Consider the following 18,744-nt stretch of genomic DNA (forward strand, 5'->3'; position numbering starts at 1 on the left):
CATGGAATAGTAGGGGCTGCTGTGCATGGATGATGCATATGGAAGAGGGGGCTGTACATAGAATGGGAGGGGCTGCTGTACATGGATAATACGCATGGAAGAGGGGGCTACAGATGGAATGGGAGGGGCTGCTGTACATGGATGTTACACATGGAAGAGGGGGCTGTACATGGAATAGTAGATGCTGCTGTACATGGATGATGCATATGGAAGAGGGGGCTGAACAAGGAATGGGAGAGGCTGCTGTACATGGATGACACACATGGAAGAGGAGGCTGCACGTGGAATGGGAGGAGCTGCTGTACATGAATGATACACATGAGAGGGGGCTGCACATGGAGTGGGAGGGGCTGCTGTACATGGATGGTACACATTAAAGGGGGGGCTGCACATGGAATGGGAGGGGCTGCTGTACATTGATGATACACATGGAAGAGGGGCTGCACATGGAATGGGAGGGGCTGCTGTACATGGATGATGCATATGGAAGAGGGGGCTGTACATGGAATGGGAGAGGCTGCTGTACATGGATGATGCATATGGAAGAGGGGGCTGTACATGGAATGGGAGAGGCTGCTGTACATGGATGATGCATATGGAAGAGGGGGCTGTACATGGAATGGGAGAGGCTGCTGTACATGGATGATGCATATGGAAGAGGGGGCTGTACATGGAATGGGAGAGGCTGCTGTACATGGATGATGCATATGGAAGAGGGGGCTGTACCTGGAATGGGAGAGGCTGCTGTACATGGATGATGCATATGGAAGAGGGGCTGTACATCGAATGGGAGGCTGTACATGGATGTTACACATGGAAGAGGGGGCTGTACTTGGAATGGGAGGCAGGCTGCTGTACATGGATGATACACGTGGAAGAGGAGGCTGCACATGGAATGGGAGGGGCTGCTGTACATGGATGATACAAATGGAAGAGGGGCTGCACATGGAATGGGAGGGGCTGCTGTACATGGATGATGCATATGGAAGAGGGGGCTACACATGGAATGGGAGGGGCTGCTGTACATGGATGATGCACATGGAAGAGGGGGCTGCACATGGAATGGGAAAGGATTGCTGTACATGGATGATACACATGGAAGAGGAGGCTGCACATGGAATGGGAAGGGCTGCTGTACATGGATGATGCATATGGAAGAAGGGGCTGTACATGGAATGGGAGGGGCTGCTGTACATGGATGATGCATGTGGAAGAGGGGGCTGTACATGGAATAGTAGGTGCTGCTGTGCATGGATGATGCATATGGAAGAGGGTGCTACACGTGGAATGGGAGGGGGCTGCTGTACTGGGAGAGCAGAGATATTTTCTACTGGCTTTACAAAATTCCTCAGAGATCACCTGCCAGAACTAAACATGTCACCATGTGATAAATGTCAGAATGTAAATCAGGGAGAGGGAAGATTTTACAATGGGCAAACACTGACTAAATCATTTATTAATGAATATTGTAAAAAAAAGTAGGCAGCCAGCAGGGCAATCAGGGCTAAAGGGTAAGGGCCCATTTCCACTACATGCAGTGCAATGCGGCTACATAGCGCCAAACTGAAACCGATGCACGGCAATGGAACAGTTTCTATTGCGTGCTGGTTATGTGGAGCGGTGCGGAGCGATACGAAAATTGGCAGCATGCTGCTGATTCTCACAGGGCCGCATCCGCGTCCCATCTGCTCCCATGGACGGCCGCATCTCTGGATGTAGAAGTGACGCAAATGGGAGCGAGAGTGATGCGAAGCCGCATCGCATCCCTTCAGATGGGCCCTACGGCTGGGAGATGAATGGAGTGAAAAACCTCTGATAAGTCACAGGTGTGGAGATATATTGAGGTGCTGATGATATTAAGGATAACAGGAACATATTCTTTCATTTTTTTCTGCCAGAAGGGAGCAGGTTACCTTGAGTTGATTGGGGCAAGGAAATGGGTGATTGTCTTGACCATATGAGGTGCTTTGAGTCTGTATGCAGTTCCTCTGAGAGTGCTAATGGGATTATCTGCCTGGCTTTTGAACTCAGGAGACGGCCCATTGTCTCAATACACAAAGCAAGAGGACCAGAGCCTGGAGACTAACACAGGAACGTTTGAAATGTACATGACAGGCTATTAGAAATGGGTGAAGTCCTGTTGATACCATTTTTTACCTGTGGAAATTAAATCATTAGTGCAGGTGCAAGACTATACCCTGTAAATGACATCTAATAAAACGGAGACAGGAAAAAGCCTTAATCAAGTTTTCACCTGGAGTTAAAAGACTCACTTCACAATCTTTGATGTATAGACTTTTACCTGGAAATGGAATATGTCTGAGATTTAATTAAAACCTAGTTCCTCCCCTCCCCAAGGAAGTTGCAGCCTCCAGGCGTAGCTCAGAGTATAAAAAGCAGAGGCAAATGCCTAGTGACCATCTGCTCTGGGAGTTAGCGCATAGCTAGAGTCGATCTCGACTTCCGGTCGAACAAGCGGCATGCTCCTGCCGACAACGTTGAGACCTTCAAGTTGGTAACGTTTTTTTTAAATCCGTGTGTGTTATCTTTGTAACTTTTATCTTGTAACTATTTTTACTTTGTTTTTTGTAATCTTTTTGTATATATTAAGTTCTGCATTGTTCTATGTTTTTCTAGAATATTAAATTATTATTTAATAAGTTTGACTTCTGCCGTACTAAACTAACACTCATAGCCTAGAAGAGACTGAAGTGTAACCGTGTATAAGTTCATGCCTAATTGTACGCTTGAGCAACACTACCGTATGAAATTGTAATTGCATTGTGTGTGGGGGCGTTTGTCATACGTTGGCCTAAGCGCGCAGCTGACCCAACGTACGAACAACGCCAGTGTGAGTAGCGACAGCAGAGTGGCTAACAGTATCGTTCGGAACGACTGTTAGTGGGTCTTTGCTTCACGACAGTGTAAGATTGCAACTGTGTGTGTGTGTGTGGGTGCGTGGCGTTCCCATATTTGGCCTAAGCGCAAAGCTGACCCAAATAAGAAAACGCGGAGTGCGCGCTGAGGACTCGACAGCAGAGTGGAAGTGTCTAGTGAACCGCTAGTGGTGGCAGTGAGAGGTGTTCTGAGGGGTCCCAGCCTTGTTTTAGCTTGACTAAGGCTGCTTCCCCTCTCAATCTGGTCAAACCCGCAGTCGGGAACCGTATACGCAGGCGTGCCGCGGGCCGGTTCCTGACTTAATTGGCTGGCAGTGGTGGGATCGTTTAGTACATTAGTACGCAGTTTAGCTCGCTATTCTGAGTACTAAAGGCTGGAAGCTTGCTAGAAGCAACTAGCCTACAGAAGTCTACTCAGTGCAGAATCTATATACTTTTTTTTTGTTCAAAGATACACACGTGGTATTTTGCTTTCCCTTCCCCCCTTTGTTCTTTTTATTTTTTGCAACACGATGGCTCAGAAAGCATCCAGCTATGCAAGGCAAAGCAAAGAGATACTACTCAACCTGTGTGAGCACAAAGGCATCGAGACGGTGAGCGGCCAGACTAAGGAGCAGTTAGTTCGTGCGCTCGAGGAGTATGATGAGGCAGAGCAAGCCCGTGCTTCAACGTCAGTGGATGCAGCTCACGACACGCCAGAGGAGGAATCGCTCCCGCTACAGGATGCGAGTGGAGACGATGTCCTGGATGATCCACCGAACACTGAGATGACATCTCTGGAAGCTGATCTACAGCTACTGAACTCGGCTGATCCTGAACTGCGCCTAAAGCTGATCCTACTGCACCGACAGGCAGAGAAGGAACAAGCGGCACAGCGACTCCAGGCCGAGAGGGAACAAGCTGCACAGCGACTCCAGGCCGAGAGGGACAGACTCCAGGCCGAGAGGGAACAAGCTGCACAGCGACACCAGGCCGAGAGGGAAAGTGCTGAACGGCAACACCAGCTGGAGCTGGCTAAACTTCAGCAGCAGAACCGGTCTGCTGGACCCGCAGAACGCGAAGGTGAGCGAGTCCACAGAATCCCCCTGGATAAGTTCCCCGCTATGGACAAGGACTCTGACATAGACACTTTCCTACAGGGGTTTGAAAGGACTTGTCGGCAGTATGGGGTGCCCCGTGAGCAGTGGGCAAGATACCTCACACCAGGGCTGAGAGGCAAGGCCCTGGAGGCGTTTGTGAGTCTCCCCCAGGAGGAAGAAACAGACTTTGAGGCAATTAAGAAAGCCATCATTGCATGATACCACCTCACGCCAGAGGTGTATCGCAAACGTTTCAGGACAGTGCAGCAAGGTCCTAATGACAGTTACCTGGATCATGCGTGCAACCTGCGCACTGCCTTCCAGCAGTGGGTAAAAGGACTGGCTGTTGAAACCTTTGATGCCCTGCAGGAACTGATGATAAAAGACCAGTTCCTACACACATGTCCTGTTGAGGTCCGGCTGTTTGTGCTGGATCGAGAACCAAAGACAGTGGATGAGGCTGCGGAAATGGCCGATGCCTACACCGCCCATAGAGCACCTGAGTCCCGGAGGACTACTACGCCCAGCTGGAGAGGAGAACAGATTGCTAAACCTGTTTCACCCAGCACCCAGAGGAGGCAAGCACCGCTGTCTCCTGGATTCAAGCAACCTGACACTCGGAAATGCTTTGTATGTGACAGGGTGGGTCATATCAGCACGACTTGCCCAGAGAGGAAGAGGGAGGCCCCAAAATCCAGTGAGGCCTCAAACGCCAGTGAGGTCCCAACGGCTTTGTGTGCTACCAGGAATGCCACTGGCTATGCAGAGAATCTGCAGCTTGTCACGGTTGGGGGTACAGTTGCCACTGGGCTGAGAGACACTGGAGCAGAAGTGACTCTCATACATCCCCAGCTTGTGAACCCGGAGCAGTACATACCTGGGAAAATGATTGCTGTCAGAGGAATTGGGGGTGTCACCCCAGCCATACCCACCGCCTTGGTCCACCTGAATTGGGGGGCCGGCAGCGGATTGAAAGAAGTTGGGGTAACCGACAAAATCCCCACCAACGTTTTGCTGGGTACTGACCTGGGACGGTTAGTGGCCCGGTATGAGCCTACCCCAAACCTTGTGGGGCCTGCATCCCCAGCAGAAGTTCAGGACTCTTGCAAGGTACTGTTTGATAATGCTGTGCAAGTGGGGAATGCTGGCGAGGCCCCAGGGGCTATGGACTGTGTACTAGGAGCCAGCCCTAGTGATTCTCCAGTGCCTAGGCCTGGAGGGGGACATGTTGATACGGAGAATGCAGAAACTGATGATGTCATTTATGACGCACGGACTATCGAGGCGATCGATGCAGGAACTGTTGATGAGAATTGTGAAGTGCTGAGTAGAAATGAGTGTAATGATACAGATAATGTGGATGTTTTATGTGATGTTCTAAATGTCAATATGTATAAGACGGATAATGTTGATGTAATATGTGATGTGTTGCATAATGACATGTTTCCTGTGGACACTCCGTCGGCTGCAGGAGTAACCAGCAATGGTCGCTGGGCTGCAGCAGATGGACTGTCCACTGAAGGGGCAGACGGCACCAGGCCGGGTCTTCCCCCTTCCGATGTTTTTAAGACCAAAGGTGATGTGGTTTGTGATACGTGTAATGTGGACGCTCCCTCCGCTGCAGTGGTAACCCGCAGCGCTAGCGGGTCTACAGCACAGGGACTGTCCACCGAAGTGGCAAATGTTGCTGGGTCAGCCACATCCAATCCGGAACCTGGCCTGGAGGGCCCAGGAGCCTCTCCGTCTGCAGCCTTCCTGGAATGTGTGACAGTCAGCACTGAGCTCTCTGGGGCTGTTCGATTTGACAGCAGCCTGGAAGAGCTCAGGGGGCTAGCCAGCAGGTCCCCAGCTGGGAGGGGCGGGCTGAGAGGGTCCTGGGAAGTTATTCCCTCTGAGCTGTCCGAAGTGGAGGAGGCAGACCGGCAGATAATCGTTCCCCAAAGGGACCGAGAGATAGCTCCTGCCACTATAGAGGAAGTGCGTGTAGCGACGGTTGGAACCCTTCCCCAGCTGCAGCACTGTCTCTATGGTCGCCAATTCACGGTTGTCACTGACTCACATTCCCCTGGTTGGTTACGTCAGGTTGCCAAGGGCAACGACACATTGCAGCAACCTGACCTAGCTTTCCACTCGTGTAGCTTTGAGCTAACTGACAGGTGGGGAACCCTCCTGAGAATGCTAGAGGGTTACCCCACCCGGCCAGGCCGTCAATGTAGGCTTTGGCAGGATGATTCGTTAGAACCACCTGCCAGTGCCATCTGGAAGGGGAGCAATCATGGGAATGCTGATGGACTGTCCCGTCAAGCAGAACCAACAATGTAGGTGCTGGCAGGATAATCTGGGAAGATCATCTGCCTTGCACCAAGTTAAATGCGGAGGTGTGGAGATATATTGAGGTGCTGATGATATTAAGGATAACAGGAACATATTCTTTCATTTTTTTCTGCCAGAAGGGAGCAGGTTACCTTGAGTTGATTGGGGCAAGGAAATGGGTGATTGTCTTGACCATATGAGGTGCTTTGAGTCTGTATGCAGTTCCTCCGAGAGTGCTAATGGGATTATCTGCCTGGCTTTTGAACTCAGGAGACGGCCCATTGTCTCAATACACAAAGCAAGAGGACCAGAGCCTGGAGACTAACACAGGAACGTTTGGAATGTACATGACAGGCTATTAGAAATGGGTGAAGTCCTGTTGATACCATTTTTTACCTGTGGAAATTAAATCATTAGTGGAGGTGCAAAACTATACCCTGTAAATGACTTCTAATAAAACGGAGACAGGAAAAAGCCTTAATCAAGTTTTCACCTGGAGTTAAAAGACTCACTTCACAATCTTTGATGTATAGACTTTTACTTGGAAATGGAATATGTCTGAGATTTAATTAAAACCTAGTTCCTCCCCTCCCCAAGGAAGTTGCAGCCTCCAGGCGTAGCTCAGAGTATAAAAAGCAGAGGCAAATGCCTAGTGACCATCTGCTCTGGGAGTTAGCGCATAGCTAGAGTCGATCTCGACTTCCGGTCGAACAAGCGGCATGCTCCTGCCGACAACGTTGAGACCTTCAAGTTGGTAACGTTTTTTTTAATCCCCATTTTTATTTTACGCAAATATCCGTGTGTGTTATCTTTGTAACTTTTATCTTGTAACTATTTTTACTTTGTTTTTTGTAATCTTTTTGTATATATTAAGTTCTGCATTGTTCTATGTTTTTCTAGAATATTAAATTATTATTTAATAAGTTTGACTTCTGCCGTACTAAACTAACACTCATAGCCTAGAAGAGACTGAAGTGTAACCGTGTATAAGTTCATGCCTAATTGTACGCTTGAGCAACACTACCGTATGAAATTGTAATTGCATTGTGTGTGGGGGCGTTTGTCATACGTTGGCCTAAGCGCGCAGCTGACCCAACGTACGAACAACGCCAGTGCGAGTAGCGACAGCAGAGTGGCTAACAGTATCGTTCGGAACGACTGTTAGTGGGTCTTTGCTTCACGACAGTGTAAGATTGCAACTGTGTGTGTGTGTGGGTGCGTGGCGTTCCCATATTTGGCCTAAGCGCAAAGCTGACCCAAATAAGAAAACGCGGAGTGCGCGCTGAGGACTCGACAGCAGAGTGGAAGTGTCTAGCGAACCGCTAGTGGTGGCAGTGAGAGGTGTTCTGAGGGGTCCCAGCCTTGTTTTAGCTTGACTAAGGCTGCTTCCCCTCTCAATCTGGTCAAACCCGCAGTCGGGAACCGTATACGCAGGCGTGCCGCGGGCCGGTTCCTGACTTAATTGGCTGGCAGTGGTGGGATCGTTTAGTACATTAGTACGCAGTTTAGCTCGCTATTCTGAGTACTAAAGGCTGGAAGCTTGCTAGAAGCAACTAGCCTACAGAAGTCTACTCAGTGCAGAATCTATATACTTTTTTTTTGTTCAAAGATACACACGTGGTATTTTGCTTTCCCTTCCCCCCTTTGTTCTTTTTATTTTTTGCAACACGATGGCTCAGAAAGCATCTAGCTATGCAAGGCAAAGCAAAGAGATACTACTCAACCTGTGTGAGCACAAAGGCATCGAGACGGTGAGCGGCCAGACTAAGGAGCAGTTAGTTCGTGCGCTCGAGGAGTATGATGAGGCAGAGCAAGCCCGTGCTTCAACGTCAGTGGATGCAGCTCACGACACGCCAGAGGAGGAATCGCTCCCGCTACAGGATGCGAGTGGAGACGATGTCCTGGATGATCCACCGAACACTGAGATGACATCTCTGGAAGCTGATCTACAGCTACTGAACTCGGCTGATCCTGAACTGCGCCTAAAGCTGATCCTACTGCACCGACAGGCAGAGAAGGAACAAGCGGCACAGCGACTCCAGGCCGAGAGGGAACAAGCTGCACAGCGACTCCAGGCCGAGAGGGACAGACTCCAGGCCGAGAGGGAACAAGCTGCACAGCGACACCAGGCCGAGAGGGAAAGTGCTGAACGGCAACACCAGCTGGAGCTGGCTAAACTTTAGCAGCAGAACCGGTCTGCTGGACCCGCAGAACGCGAAGGTGAGCGAGTCCACAGAATCCCCCTGGATAAGTTCCCCGCTATGGACAAGGACTCTGACATAGACACTTTCCTACAGGGGTTTGAAAGGACTTGTCGGCAGTATGGGGTGCCCCGTGAGCAGTGGGCAAGATACCTCACACCAGGGCTGAGAGGCAAGGCCCTGGAGGCGTTTGTGAGTCTCCCCCAGGAGGAAGAAACAGACTTTGAGGCAATTAAGAAAGCCATCATTGCATGATACCACCTCACGCCAGAGGTGTATCGCAAACGTTTCAGGACAGTGCAGCGAGGTCCTAATGACAGTTACCTGGATCATGCGTGCAACCTGCGCACTGCCTTCCAGCAGTGGGTAAAAGGACTGGCTGTTGAAACCTTTGATGCCCTGCAGGAACTGATGATAAAAGACCAGTTCCTACACACATGTCCTGTTGAGGTCCGGCTGTTTGTGCTGGATCGAGAACCAAAGACAGTGGATGAGGCTGCGGAAATGGCCGATGCCTACACCGCCCATAGAGCACCTGAGTCCCGGAGGACTACTACGCCCAGCTGGAGAGGAGAACAGATTGCTAAACCTGTTTCACCCAGCACCCAGAGGAGGCAAGCACCGCTGTCTCCTGGATTCAAGCAACCTGACACTCGGAAATGCTTTGTATGTGACAGGGTGGGTCATATCAGCACGACTTGCCCAGAGAGGAAGAGGGAGGCCCCAAAATCCAGTGAGGCCTCAAACGCCAGTGAAGTCCCAACGGCTTTGTGTGCTACCAGGAATGCCACTGGCTATGCAGAGAATCTGCAGCTTGTCACGGTTGGGGGTACAGTTGCCACTGGGCTGAGAGACACTGGAGCAGAAGTGACTCTCATACATCCCCAGCTTGTGAACCCGGAGCAGTACATACCTGGGAAAATGATTGCTGTCAGAGGAATTGGGGGTGTCACCCCAGCCATACCCACCGCCTTGGTCCACCTGAATTGGGGGGCCGGCAGCGGATTGAAAGAAGTTGGGGTAACCGACAAAATCCCCACCAACGTTTTGCTGGGTACTGACCTGGGACGGTTAGTGGCCCGGTATGAGCCTACCCCAAACCTTGTGGGGCCTGCATCCCCAGCAGAAGTTCAGGACTCTTGCAAGGTACTGTTTGATAATGCTGTGCAAGTGGGGAATGCTGGCGAGGCCCCAGGGGCTATGGACTGTGTACTAGGAGCCAGCCCTAGTGATTCTCCAGTTCCTAGGCCTGGAGGGGGACATGTTGATACGGAGAATGCAGAAACTGATGATGTCATTTATGACGCATGGACTATCGAGGCGATCGATGCAGGAACTGTTGATGATAATTGTGAAGTGCTGAGTAGAAATGAGTGTAATGATACAGATAATGTGGATGTTTTATGTGATGTTCTAAATGTCAATATGTATAAGACGGATAATGTTGATGTAATATGTGATGTGTTGCATAATGACATGTGTCCTGTGGACACTCCGTCGGCTGCAGGAGTAACCAGCAATGGTCGCTGGGCTGCAGCAGATGGACTGTCCACTGAAGGGGCAGACGGCACCAGGCCGGGTCTTCCCCCTTCCGATGTTTTTAAGACCAAAGGTGATGTGGTTTGTGATACGTGTAATGTGGACGCTCCCTCCGCTGCAGTGGTAACCCGCAGCGCTAGCGGGTCTACAGCACAGGGACTGTCCACCGAAGTGGCAAATGTTGCTGGGTCAGCCACATCCAATCCGGAACCTGGCCTGGAGGGCCCAGGAGCCTCTCCGTCTGCAGCCTTCCTGGAATGTGTGACAGTCAGCACAGAGCTCTCTGGGGCTGTTCGATTTGACAGCAGCCTGGAAGAGCTCAGGGGGCTAGCCAGCAGGTCACCAGCTGGGAGGGGCGGGCTGAGAGGGTCCTGGGAAGTTATTCCCTCTGAGCTGTCCGAAGTGGAGGAGGCAGACCGGCAGATAATCGTTCCCCAAAGGGACCGAGAGATAGCTCCTGCCACTATAGAGGAAGTGCGTGTAGCGACGGTTGGAACCCTTCCCCAGCTGCAGCACTGTCTCTATGGTCGCCAATTCACGGTTGTCACTGACTCACATTCCCCTGGTTGGTTACGTCAGGTTGCCAAGGGCAACGACACATTGCAGCAACCTGACCTAGCTTTCCACTCGTGTAGCTTGGAGCTAACTGACAGGTGGGGAACCCTCCTGAGAATGCTAAAGGGTTAACCCACCCGGCCAGGCCGTCAATGTAGGCTTTGGCAGGATGATTCGTTAGAACCACCTGCCAGTGCCATCTGGAAGGGGAGCAATCATGGGATTGCTGATGGACTGTCCCGTCAAGCAGAACCAACAATGTAGGTGCTGGCAGGATAATCTGGGAAGATCATCTGCCTTGCACCAAGTTAAATGCGGAGGTGTGGAGATATATTGAGGTGCTGATGATATTAAGGATAACAGGAACATATTCTTTCATTTTTTTCTGTCAGAAGGGAGCAGGTTACCTTGAGTTGCTTGGGGCAAGGAAATGGGTGATTGTCTTGACCATATGAGGTGCTTTGAGTCTGTATGCAGTTCCTCTGAGAGTGCTAATGGGATTATCTGCCTGGCTTTTGAACTCAGGAGACGGCCCATTGTCTCAATACACAAAGCAAGAGGACCAGAGCCTGGAGACTAATGCTGGGAATACACGGTTCGTTTTTGCCTTCGTTTAAACCTTCGATTCGTTCGGTAAACGAATCGAGTGTTGAAAACGTATGTGAAAATAGTCATAATCTCATTATAGTTTCGATTAATAGACCCCAAAAACGAACGACTAGTGATCGAACATGTTTGATATTATCTCTCTTTATCCATCTAATCGAGCCATTGGTAGGCTTGATGGCTGTTCAGATCGATTATATATTTGTTTATGCTAGTCCGTCCCTGTAAAAAGGGATTTTCGTTTCGTTTCTTTGCAGCCTTCGATCATTGGAAAAACGAAACCATCAGAATCGAAAAAAAACCCGAAACCGTGGGTGGTGATATTAACCGTATGACCGATTATTTCGGGATCGAAAAGGACAAAAGGCACAATCGAAACGAAGGTTTAAACGAAGGCAAAAACGAACCGTGTATTCCCAGCATTACACAGGAACGTTTGAAATGTACATGACAGGCTATTAGAAATGGGTGAAGTCCTGTTGATACCATTTTTTACCTGTGGAAATTAAATCATCAGTGGAGGTGCAAAACTATACCCTGTAAATGACATCTAATAAAACGGAGACAGGAAAAAGCCTTAATCAAGTTTTCACCTGGAGTTAAAAGACTCACTTCACAATCTTTGATGTATAGACTTTTACCTGGAAATGGAATATGTCTGAGATTTAATTAAAACCTAGTTCCTCCCCTCCCCAAGGAAGTTGCAGCCTCCAGGCGTAGCTCAGAGTATAAAAAGCAGAGGCAAATGCCTAGTGACCATCTGCTCTGGGAGTTAGCGCATAGCTAGAGTCGATCTCGACTTCCGGTCGAACAAGCGGCATGCTCCTGCCGACAACGTTGAGACCTTCAAATTGGTAACGTTTTTTTTAATCCCCATTTTTATTTTACGCAAATATCCGTGTGTGTTATCTTTGTAACTTTTATCTTGTAACTATTTTTACTTTGTTTTTTGTAATCTTTTTGTATATATTAAGTTCTGCATTGTTCTATGTTTTTCTAGAATATTAAGTTATTATTTAATAAGTTTGACTTCTGCCGTACTAAACTAACACTCATAGCCTAGAAGAGACTGAAGTGTAACCGTGTATAAGTTCATGCCTAATTGTACGCTTGAGCAACACTACCGTATGAAATTGTAATTGCATTGTGTGTGGGGGCGTCTGTCATACGTTGGCCTAAGCATGCAGCTGACCCAACGTACGAACAACGCCAGTGCGAGTAGCGACAGCAGAGTGGCTAACAGTATCGTTCGGAACGACTGTTAGTTGGTCTTTGCTTCACGACAGTGTAAGATTGCAACTGTGTGTGTGTGTGGGTGCGTGGCGTTCCCGTATTTGGCCTAAGCGCAAAGCTGACCCAAATACGAAAACGCGGAGTGCGCGCTGAGGACTCGACAGCAGAGTGGAAGTGTCTAGCGAACCGCTAGTGGTGGCAGTGAGAGGTGTTCTGAGGGGTCCCAGCCTTGTTTTAGCTTGACTAAGGCTGCTTCCCCTCTCAATCTGGTCAAACCCGCAGTCGGGAACCGTATACGCAGGCGTGCCGCGGGCCGGTTCCTGACTTACAGGTACAATGCGGCTGCTCCTATACGACCAGTTAGCCCTGGTAGGAGAGCTACTGAATATACCGTATATACTCGAATACAAGTAGACCTCGTGTATAAGTCGACTCAACCCTCTTAAGCTGGAATTTTTTATTGACTCAAGTATAAGTCTACCCAGAAAAGTTAATGGCTGCACTGGGGGTCCAGGAGGGGTTAGTGACTGCACTGCATACAATATTGCAGCCATTAACCCCTTCTGTCCCTTATTTGCAGCCAATACCTCCTCCAGGCCCCCAAGTGCTGCAAATATTCACTCCCCTTCTTGCAGCCCAGTCCCCCCCCCCCCCCCCCCCCCCACTGCCCCTTTCCTTGGTAATTGTTGTGAGAAGGACTTTCAGACCTGTGTTTTCTCTCCATTTCCTTTCCTCAGAGTATCGCTTACCACAGGGTACATTGCTGCAAATGAGAATGCCACTATTAGTACATACATTACTCAGTGTGCTCAGTGCTGCCCGTGACCTGTATATGAGTCGACCCCTTTACTTTTATGAGGTGAATCAGACCTTAACTTCTAGACTTGTACTCAAGTATATACAGTAAAACATCACTTTTATTAAATATTTAAGATTAAAACAAGTCCTATATATTGAGCTATAAATCAATTGTGATTAATTCAAAGGTAGGGTCAAATAGCGAGGTAAGGTCACATAGGCTATCATTCATAAAAGTGTGGTCGGTAATGCAAATCAGTGCGGGAAAACACAGCTGCCGGGTATTTTACACTTCTGTATGGTCATTCATAAAAAAAGTGTTTAGGTGCGATAGCAGTGCGGAGATTTCCCGAACTAGGCAGGCGGTAGGCTTGCGGAAGCACAGGAAGCTGCCGAGTTGATACATTTCTCAGTGTTCCGCTCTGCTGCAGCTGCCTGGGAGGTCTGTGTCTCCATTAACTTAACATGGTTATCGCCACATCCAAGGGAGCGGTATTTCCCGTCCTCATACCGCTTGCGTTAATCTTTATGAATTAACATTTTGTTACATTTGTTACGATAGTCACCGCACATGGTGATAATTTATCACTCTGCTCGGGAATGTCAGCTTTTCATGCGGTAACAGCCTTTATGAATACACATTTTGCTATGTGCTCGGTAAAGTCGGCTGTTTTCAGCATTTCCGCATGCGGGAATGCTTTATGAATGATAGCCTTTGTATGTACACTTCAACATTAAGACATAAGCCCTGTACCCCTGAAAGAAAGAAATGCTACTATTTACATATAGACCCACCACCAACCTAACATGTTTCACTTTACACTTGCGCACTTTTCTCCTCTGATGAAGCCTCCAATTAAGGGGGGGGGGGGGTGAAACATGTTAGGTTGGTGGGGGGCCTATATGTAAATAGTAGCATTTCTTTCAGGGGTACAGGGCTTATGTCTTACTATTGAAGTGTACATACAAAGTGACCTTACCTCACTATTTGACCTTGATTTGATCACAATTGATTTGTAGCTCAATATATAGGACTTGTTGTTTTAATCTTAAATATTTAATAAAAAATGATGTTTTATATTTGGTAGCTTTCCTAGCAGGGCTAAAATATGTGTTTAATTTAATGATCAGGAATTGTGTTTCCTAAACGACCTGCACAGACTGCAGCAGCCACATGGAGAGTGCACATCGCACCTGCGAGTGATCAGAGGCATTTTACCCCATCCATTATTATTATTTTATTATTATTTAGAACTTCTATAGCGCAGACATCTTCCGCAGCGCTGTACAGAGTATATTGTCTCAGAGGAGCTCACACTCTAGTCCCTACCATAGTCATATGTCTATGTATGCCCTGTAGTCTAGGGCCAATTTAGAGGAAGCCAATTAACTTAGCTTTATGTTCTTGGGATGTGGGAGGAAACTAGAGTGCCTGGAGGAAACCTGCGCAGACACAGGGAGAACGTACAAACTCCTTGCAGATGTTGACCCAGCTAGGCTACGAAGTGGAGGCCCAGCGCTGCAAGGCGAGAATGCTAACCACTACGCCACCGTGCTGCCCAATCCATCTCCCGGACTCAGTGCCCTTTAACACTGATTACCCTTCTCAGGGCCGAGGCAGAGGCGAGAGAGGCTCCAGCCTCAGGGCGCAGTGTAGGAAGGGGCACCCAACTCACTCAGCTATCATTCCCCAACTGTGTTTGAAGCAGAGAGAAATAAGAAAAGGGGATACATGGCAGTGACAAGCCAGATAACTAGAAATTAAGGTGTTGGGGGCCCTGGGGCACCTCTTAGTCTAATAGCAATCAGTGTGTGACGGCTGGGGTGGGAGGGATAGAGGGGCGCACTTTGGTGTACCAGCCTTGGGTGCTGGAGGACCTTGTCCCGGCTTTGACCCTACTGCCTTCTGAACACTGCCTGGGAGGAGACTACCTTGATAAAGAGACCCTGCTTGGTCTTGAAACCTTGGATTTACCTTGCTCTGTCTGGATGTAATAAGATTTATGTGTGAAGATCTACGATGATTCTGGCTTTGCTTGATAGACTTGGTCACTAAGGGCCCGTTTCCACTAGACAAATCTGCAGGCGTTTTCTGCAGATTCGCATACCCAATAATAATCAATGGGCCTGTTTCCATGTGTCAGGAAATCTGTGCGGTGGACTGTGCAGGAAAAATCTGCACAGCAGAGCCATCAGAATTCGCACACCGCAAGGCTAGTGTGCAATTCGCTTGTAATGTAATTAATAGGTAAATCGCATGCGTTTTCGCTATGCAAATTTTGCATGCGAATTCGTGTATGTTTTCGCCTAAAATCAATGTAAAAGCACACAGGCACTGACATGGTTAAATTTGCATACGTACAAAAATACACAAAAATGCATGCGTTTTCACGTTAAAATTTGCATACAATTACTTTATATATACATCCGTATGCAAATTCGTTTACGCGTTTTCCGCAACGGCATTGCACAACACTAGTGGAAACGTAGCCTGAAGGTGTCTCCTCACCAGGCCGAGGCAGAGGCAGGAGAGGCACCAGCCTCTGAGCACACAGCCCTAAGGGCACGCTTTTTTTTTGGGGGGGGGACTTTGGAAGCTCTGCCTCAAGTGCTGGAGATCTTTGCTATGGCCCTGCACTTCGCTGCTCGCTGTATCACGCTGGGCAGTAAAGGGCTTGATCGCTTAGCAGTTCATTCATTAATCTGTACCTCTCGGTGTTACAAGTCCTACTCCATAGAGCCACATTAATCCATGCCATGCACTGATGAGGAATCAATCAGTTCAAAACAGTCTGTATGCATGTTGGATTATTTTGGCTCTGTTATATTAACAAGCTGACACATCATTGCATTCCAGCGGTTGTGGAGGTGTTATTATTATTTTTTTATCACTATTGGATTTATATAGCGCCAACATATTACGCAGCACAGGTGTAGCTAGCTTACAGGGACAACAAGGGATAATTTGCATATTTCAGCAGTGATGCATTGTGGGAGATATCTCGGAGCTCACTCCAACCTGAATTATCCCAAATACCTTCTGTTTTAGGAAAGCAAACTTTTGTTTTCCAGTTTATTCAGAGTACACTTCTTCATTTCTTCACTTTTTTCTTTTTCAGCACCAAAAAGACCCAGAAACAGTAAGAATAAGCCTCCCCTCCTGGCTGCGCACTATGAAGGTAACTGGAACCCTCCTCTGATCTCCCCAGTGATGGATATGCTGCATCGTTCAGTCTGCTTGTCAGGGAGGCCTGCCCCACTCTGGTGGTCTTCCCATTTGGCAGACTGTAATCCCCGTATTATAAACGCCCATTTATCCTAAACGCCACGCCTACTTAACTTTCTGCCGACCGCGTCACGCCGACGGGCGTGGCCGCGGCGGCAGCCTCAGGACCGCCCAACGCCGATTGGTGTAAAGTCCTGGGACTCTGTTTTGCAGGAGATCGCGCGCAGGATGCACGCGCATCTCCTGCTCGGTGGGCGGAGCGGAGCTGTTAGACGGCGTGATCGCCGTCTAATTACTGGTACAGCGCTGTGATCAGCAGCAGCGCTGTACTGGGGACAGCCGTGTGACCCGGCTGTCCCCTCCATATGCTGGGCAGTGATCGGCTGTCATAGGCTGAAGCCTATGACAGCTGATCACGCTGATTGGCTGGCGGGGGGAGGGAGGGAGGGAGCAGGGCTACAAGAAAAAAAAAATAGTCATTTTTATTGAAAAACAGTAAACATAAATATGTATTTAAAAAAAATACACACAGGGGGGGCGATCAGACCCCACCAACAGACAGCTCTGTTGGTGGGGAGAAAAGAGTGGGGGAATCACTTGTGTGCTGTGTCGTGTGGCCCTGCAGCTTGGCCTTAAAGCTGCAGTGGCCAATTTAATAAAAAAGTGCTTGGTCTTTAGGGGGGTTTAACACTGCGGTCCTCAAGTGGTTAAAGAAGCATTATCATGACAAACTGGAAAGTACCTGAGTACACATACATATGAGAGGTACAGTTGTCCCAGAGCAAAATGTACTGTAAATGCCTCTTTCCTGGATAGCCGTCACTTAACCATATATTGCAGCAGAGGCAGTATATCTACCCCCCGCTAGTGGCTATTAATGGTTCTAGGGGCGTAGATATACGCGTACCTCCGTACACTTTCTCGCCCCCCCCCACCCTTGTGCCCCCCCTTAGTACACTAATTGGTAGATGGGAACACAGTTCCCATTCACAGATCAAAGTGTCTATGATCAATGAGTATTGTACATAAACCCCCTATTAAAATTAACCCCTTACCTCCCCCACTCTCCCATAGTTACCAAACTAAAACATAAAAAAATAAAAAAAAATACATAGTTACCTATTCAACTTTTTAATATGTATGTCATGAGGGTATATTACTGTTATTTTTGCAAATATGGGCTTGTAATTAGTGACTGACGCAAAATAGAAAAAATATGCCTTTATTTCCAAATAAAATATTGTCACCATACATTGTACTAGGGGCATATTTTAAACATTGTAATAACCAGGACAAATGGGCAAATAAAATGGGTGGATTCTATTCTCCGTAGCACATTTTATTTTAAAATTATAATGGCCCCAAAATGAGAAATAATTAATTATTTTCAATTTTTTCTAATTATTCCTGTTAAAATGCATTTAGAATAAAATAATTCTTAGCAAAATGTACCACCCAAAGAAAGCTTAATTGGTGGTGAAAAACAAGATATAGATCATTTGGTTGTGATAAGTCAGGGGCAAACCCAGGATTTTCCAGGGGGGATTACTGAAAGGTCTCCCTCAGCCATGCACAATACAGTATAATAATATAGTAGGACATCATGCTGGGTACACACAGTGCAATTTCCCTGTCTGACTGACAGGATCTGATACTGAAGGTGCATACACACATCAGACTATAGTCTTTGGAAAATGAAAGATCACAGACCAATCTTACCACCCTTCATGTAGTATGAGAGCCATACCTACACAGTCTTTTCTATGGAGCTTAAAGTGAATGTTTACCTATTTAAAAATAAAAAAGTCAGATACTCACCTAAGGAGAGGGAAGGCTCGGTCCTAATGAGCCTTCCCTCTCCTCTCCCGGTGCCCGGTCCCGCGAAGGATCCCCGTGGCAGTATTCGACCAGTTCGGTCAAATACTGCCACTTCCGCAGCCGAAGGGAGCTTTCGGGAGCACTCGGGCTCCCGAAGACGGGCCGCTCCATACTACGCATGTGCGAGCGCCCTCTATGACGCACTCGCACGTGCGTAGTATGGAGCAGCCCGTCTTCGGAAGCCCAAGTGCTCCCGAAGACCTCCGAAGTCCCCGCGGTGGCGGACGCGAACGGGGGAGCCAGCGCAGCACCGAGGGCACCGGGAGAGGAGAGGGAAAGCTCATTAGGACCGAGCCTTCCCTCTCATTAGGTAAGTATCTGACTTTTTGATTTTTAAATAGGTAACCACTGGCTTTAACTCCCCATCAGAAAAAAAATCTTTGCAAGATGCTGCACACAAACATGCTGCACACACTCAA

The 18,744-nt window shown here is 48.4% G+C and overlaps 1 protein-coding gene across 1 annotated transcript in view; it reads left to right on the forward strand.

Annotated features, from left to right (window-relative positions):
- Positions 1-18,744, forward strand: part of LOC137562015 (uncharacterized) — a 109,940-nt gene that overhangs the window by 22,476 nt on the left and 68,720 nt on the right. The window contains exon 4 of the mRNA XM_068273358.1: positions 16,341-16,400. Coding sequence (XP_068129459.1) covers positions 16,341-16,400 — 60 coding nt within the window. The remainder of the gene's footprint in view (positions 1-16,340; positions 16,401-18,744) is intronic.

Source organism: Hyperolius riggenbachi, chromosome 3, assembly GCF_040937935.1.
Source record: "Hyperolius riggenbachi isolate aHypRig1 chromosome 3, aHypRig1.pri, whole genome shotgun sequence".
Taxonomy (NCBI): Eukaryota; Metazoa; Chordata; class Amphibia; order Anura; family Hyperoliidae; genus Hyperolius; species Hyperolius riggenbachi.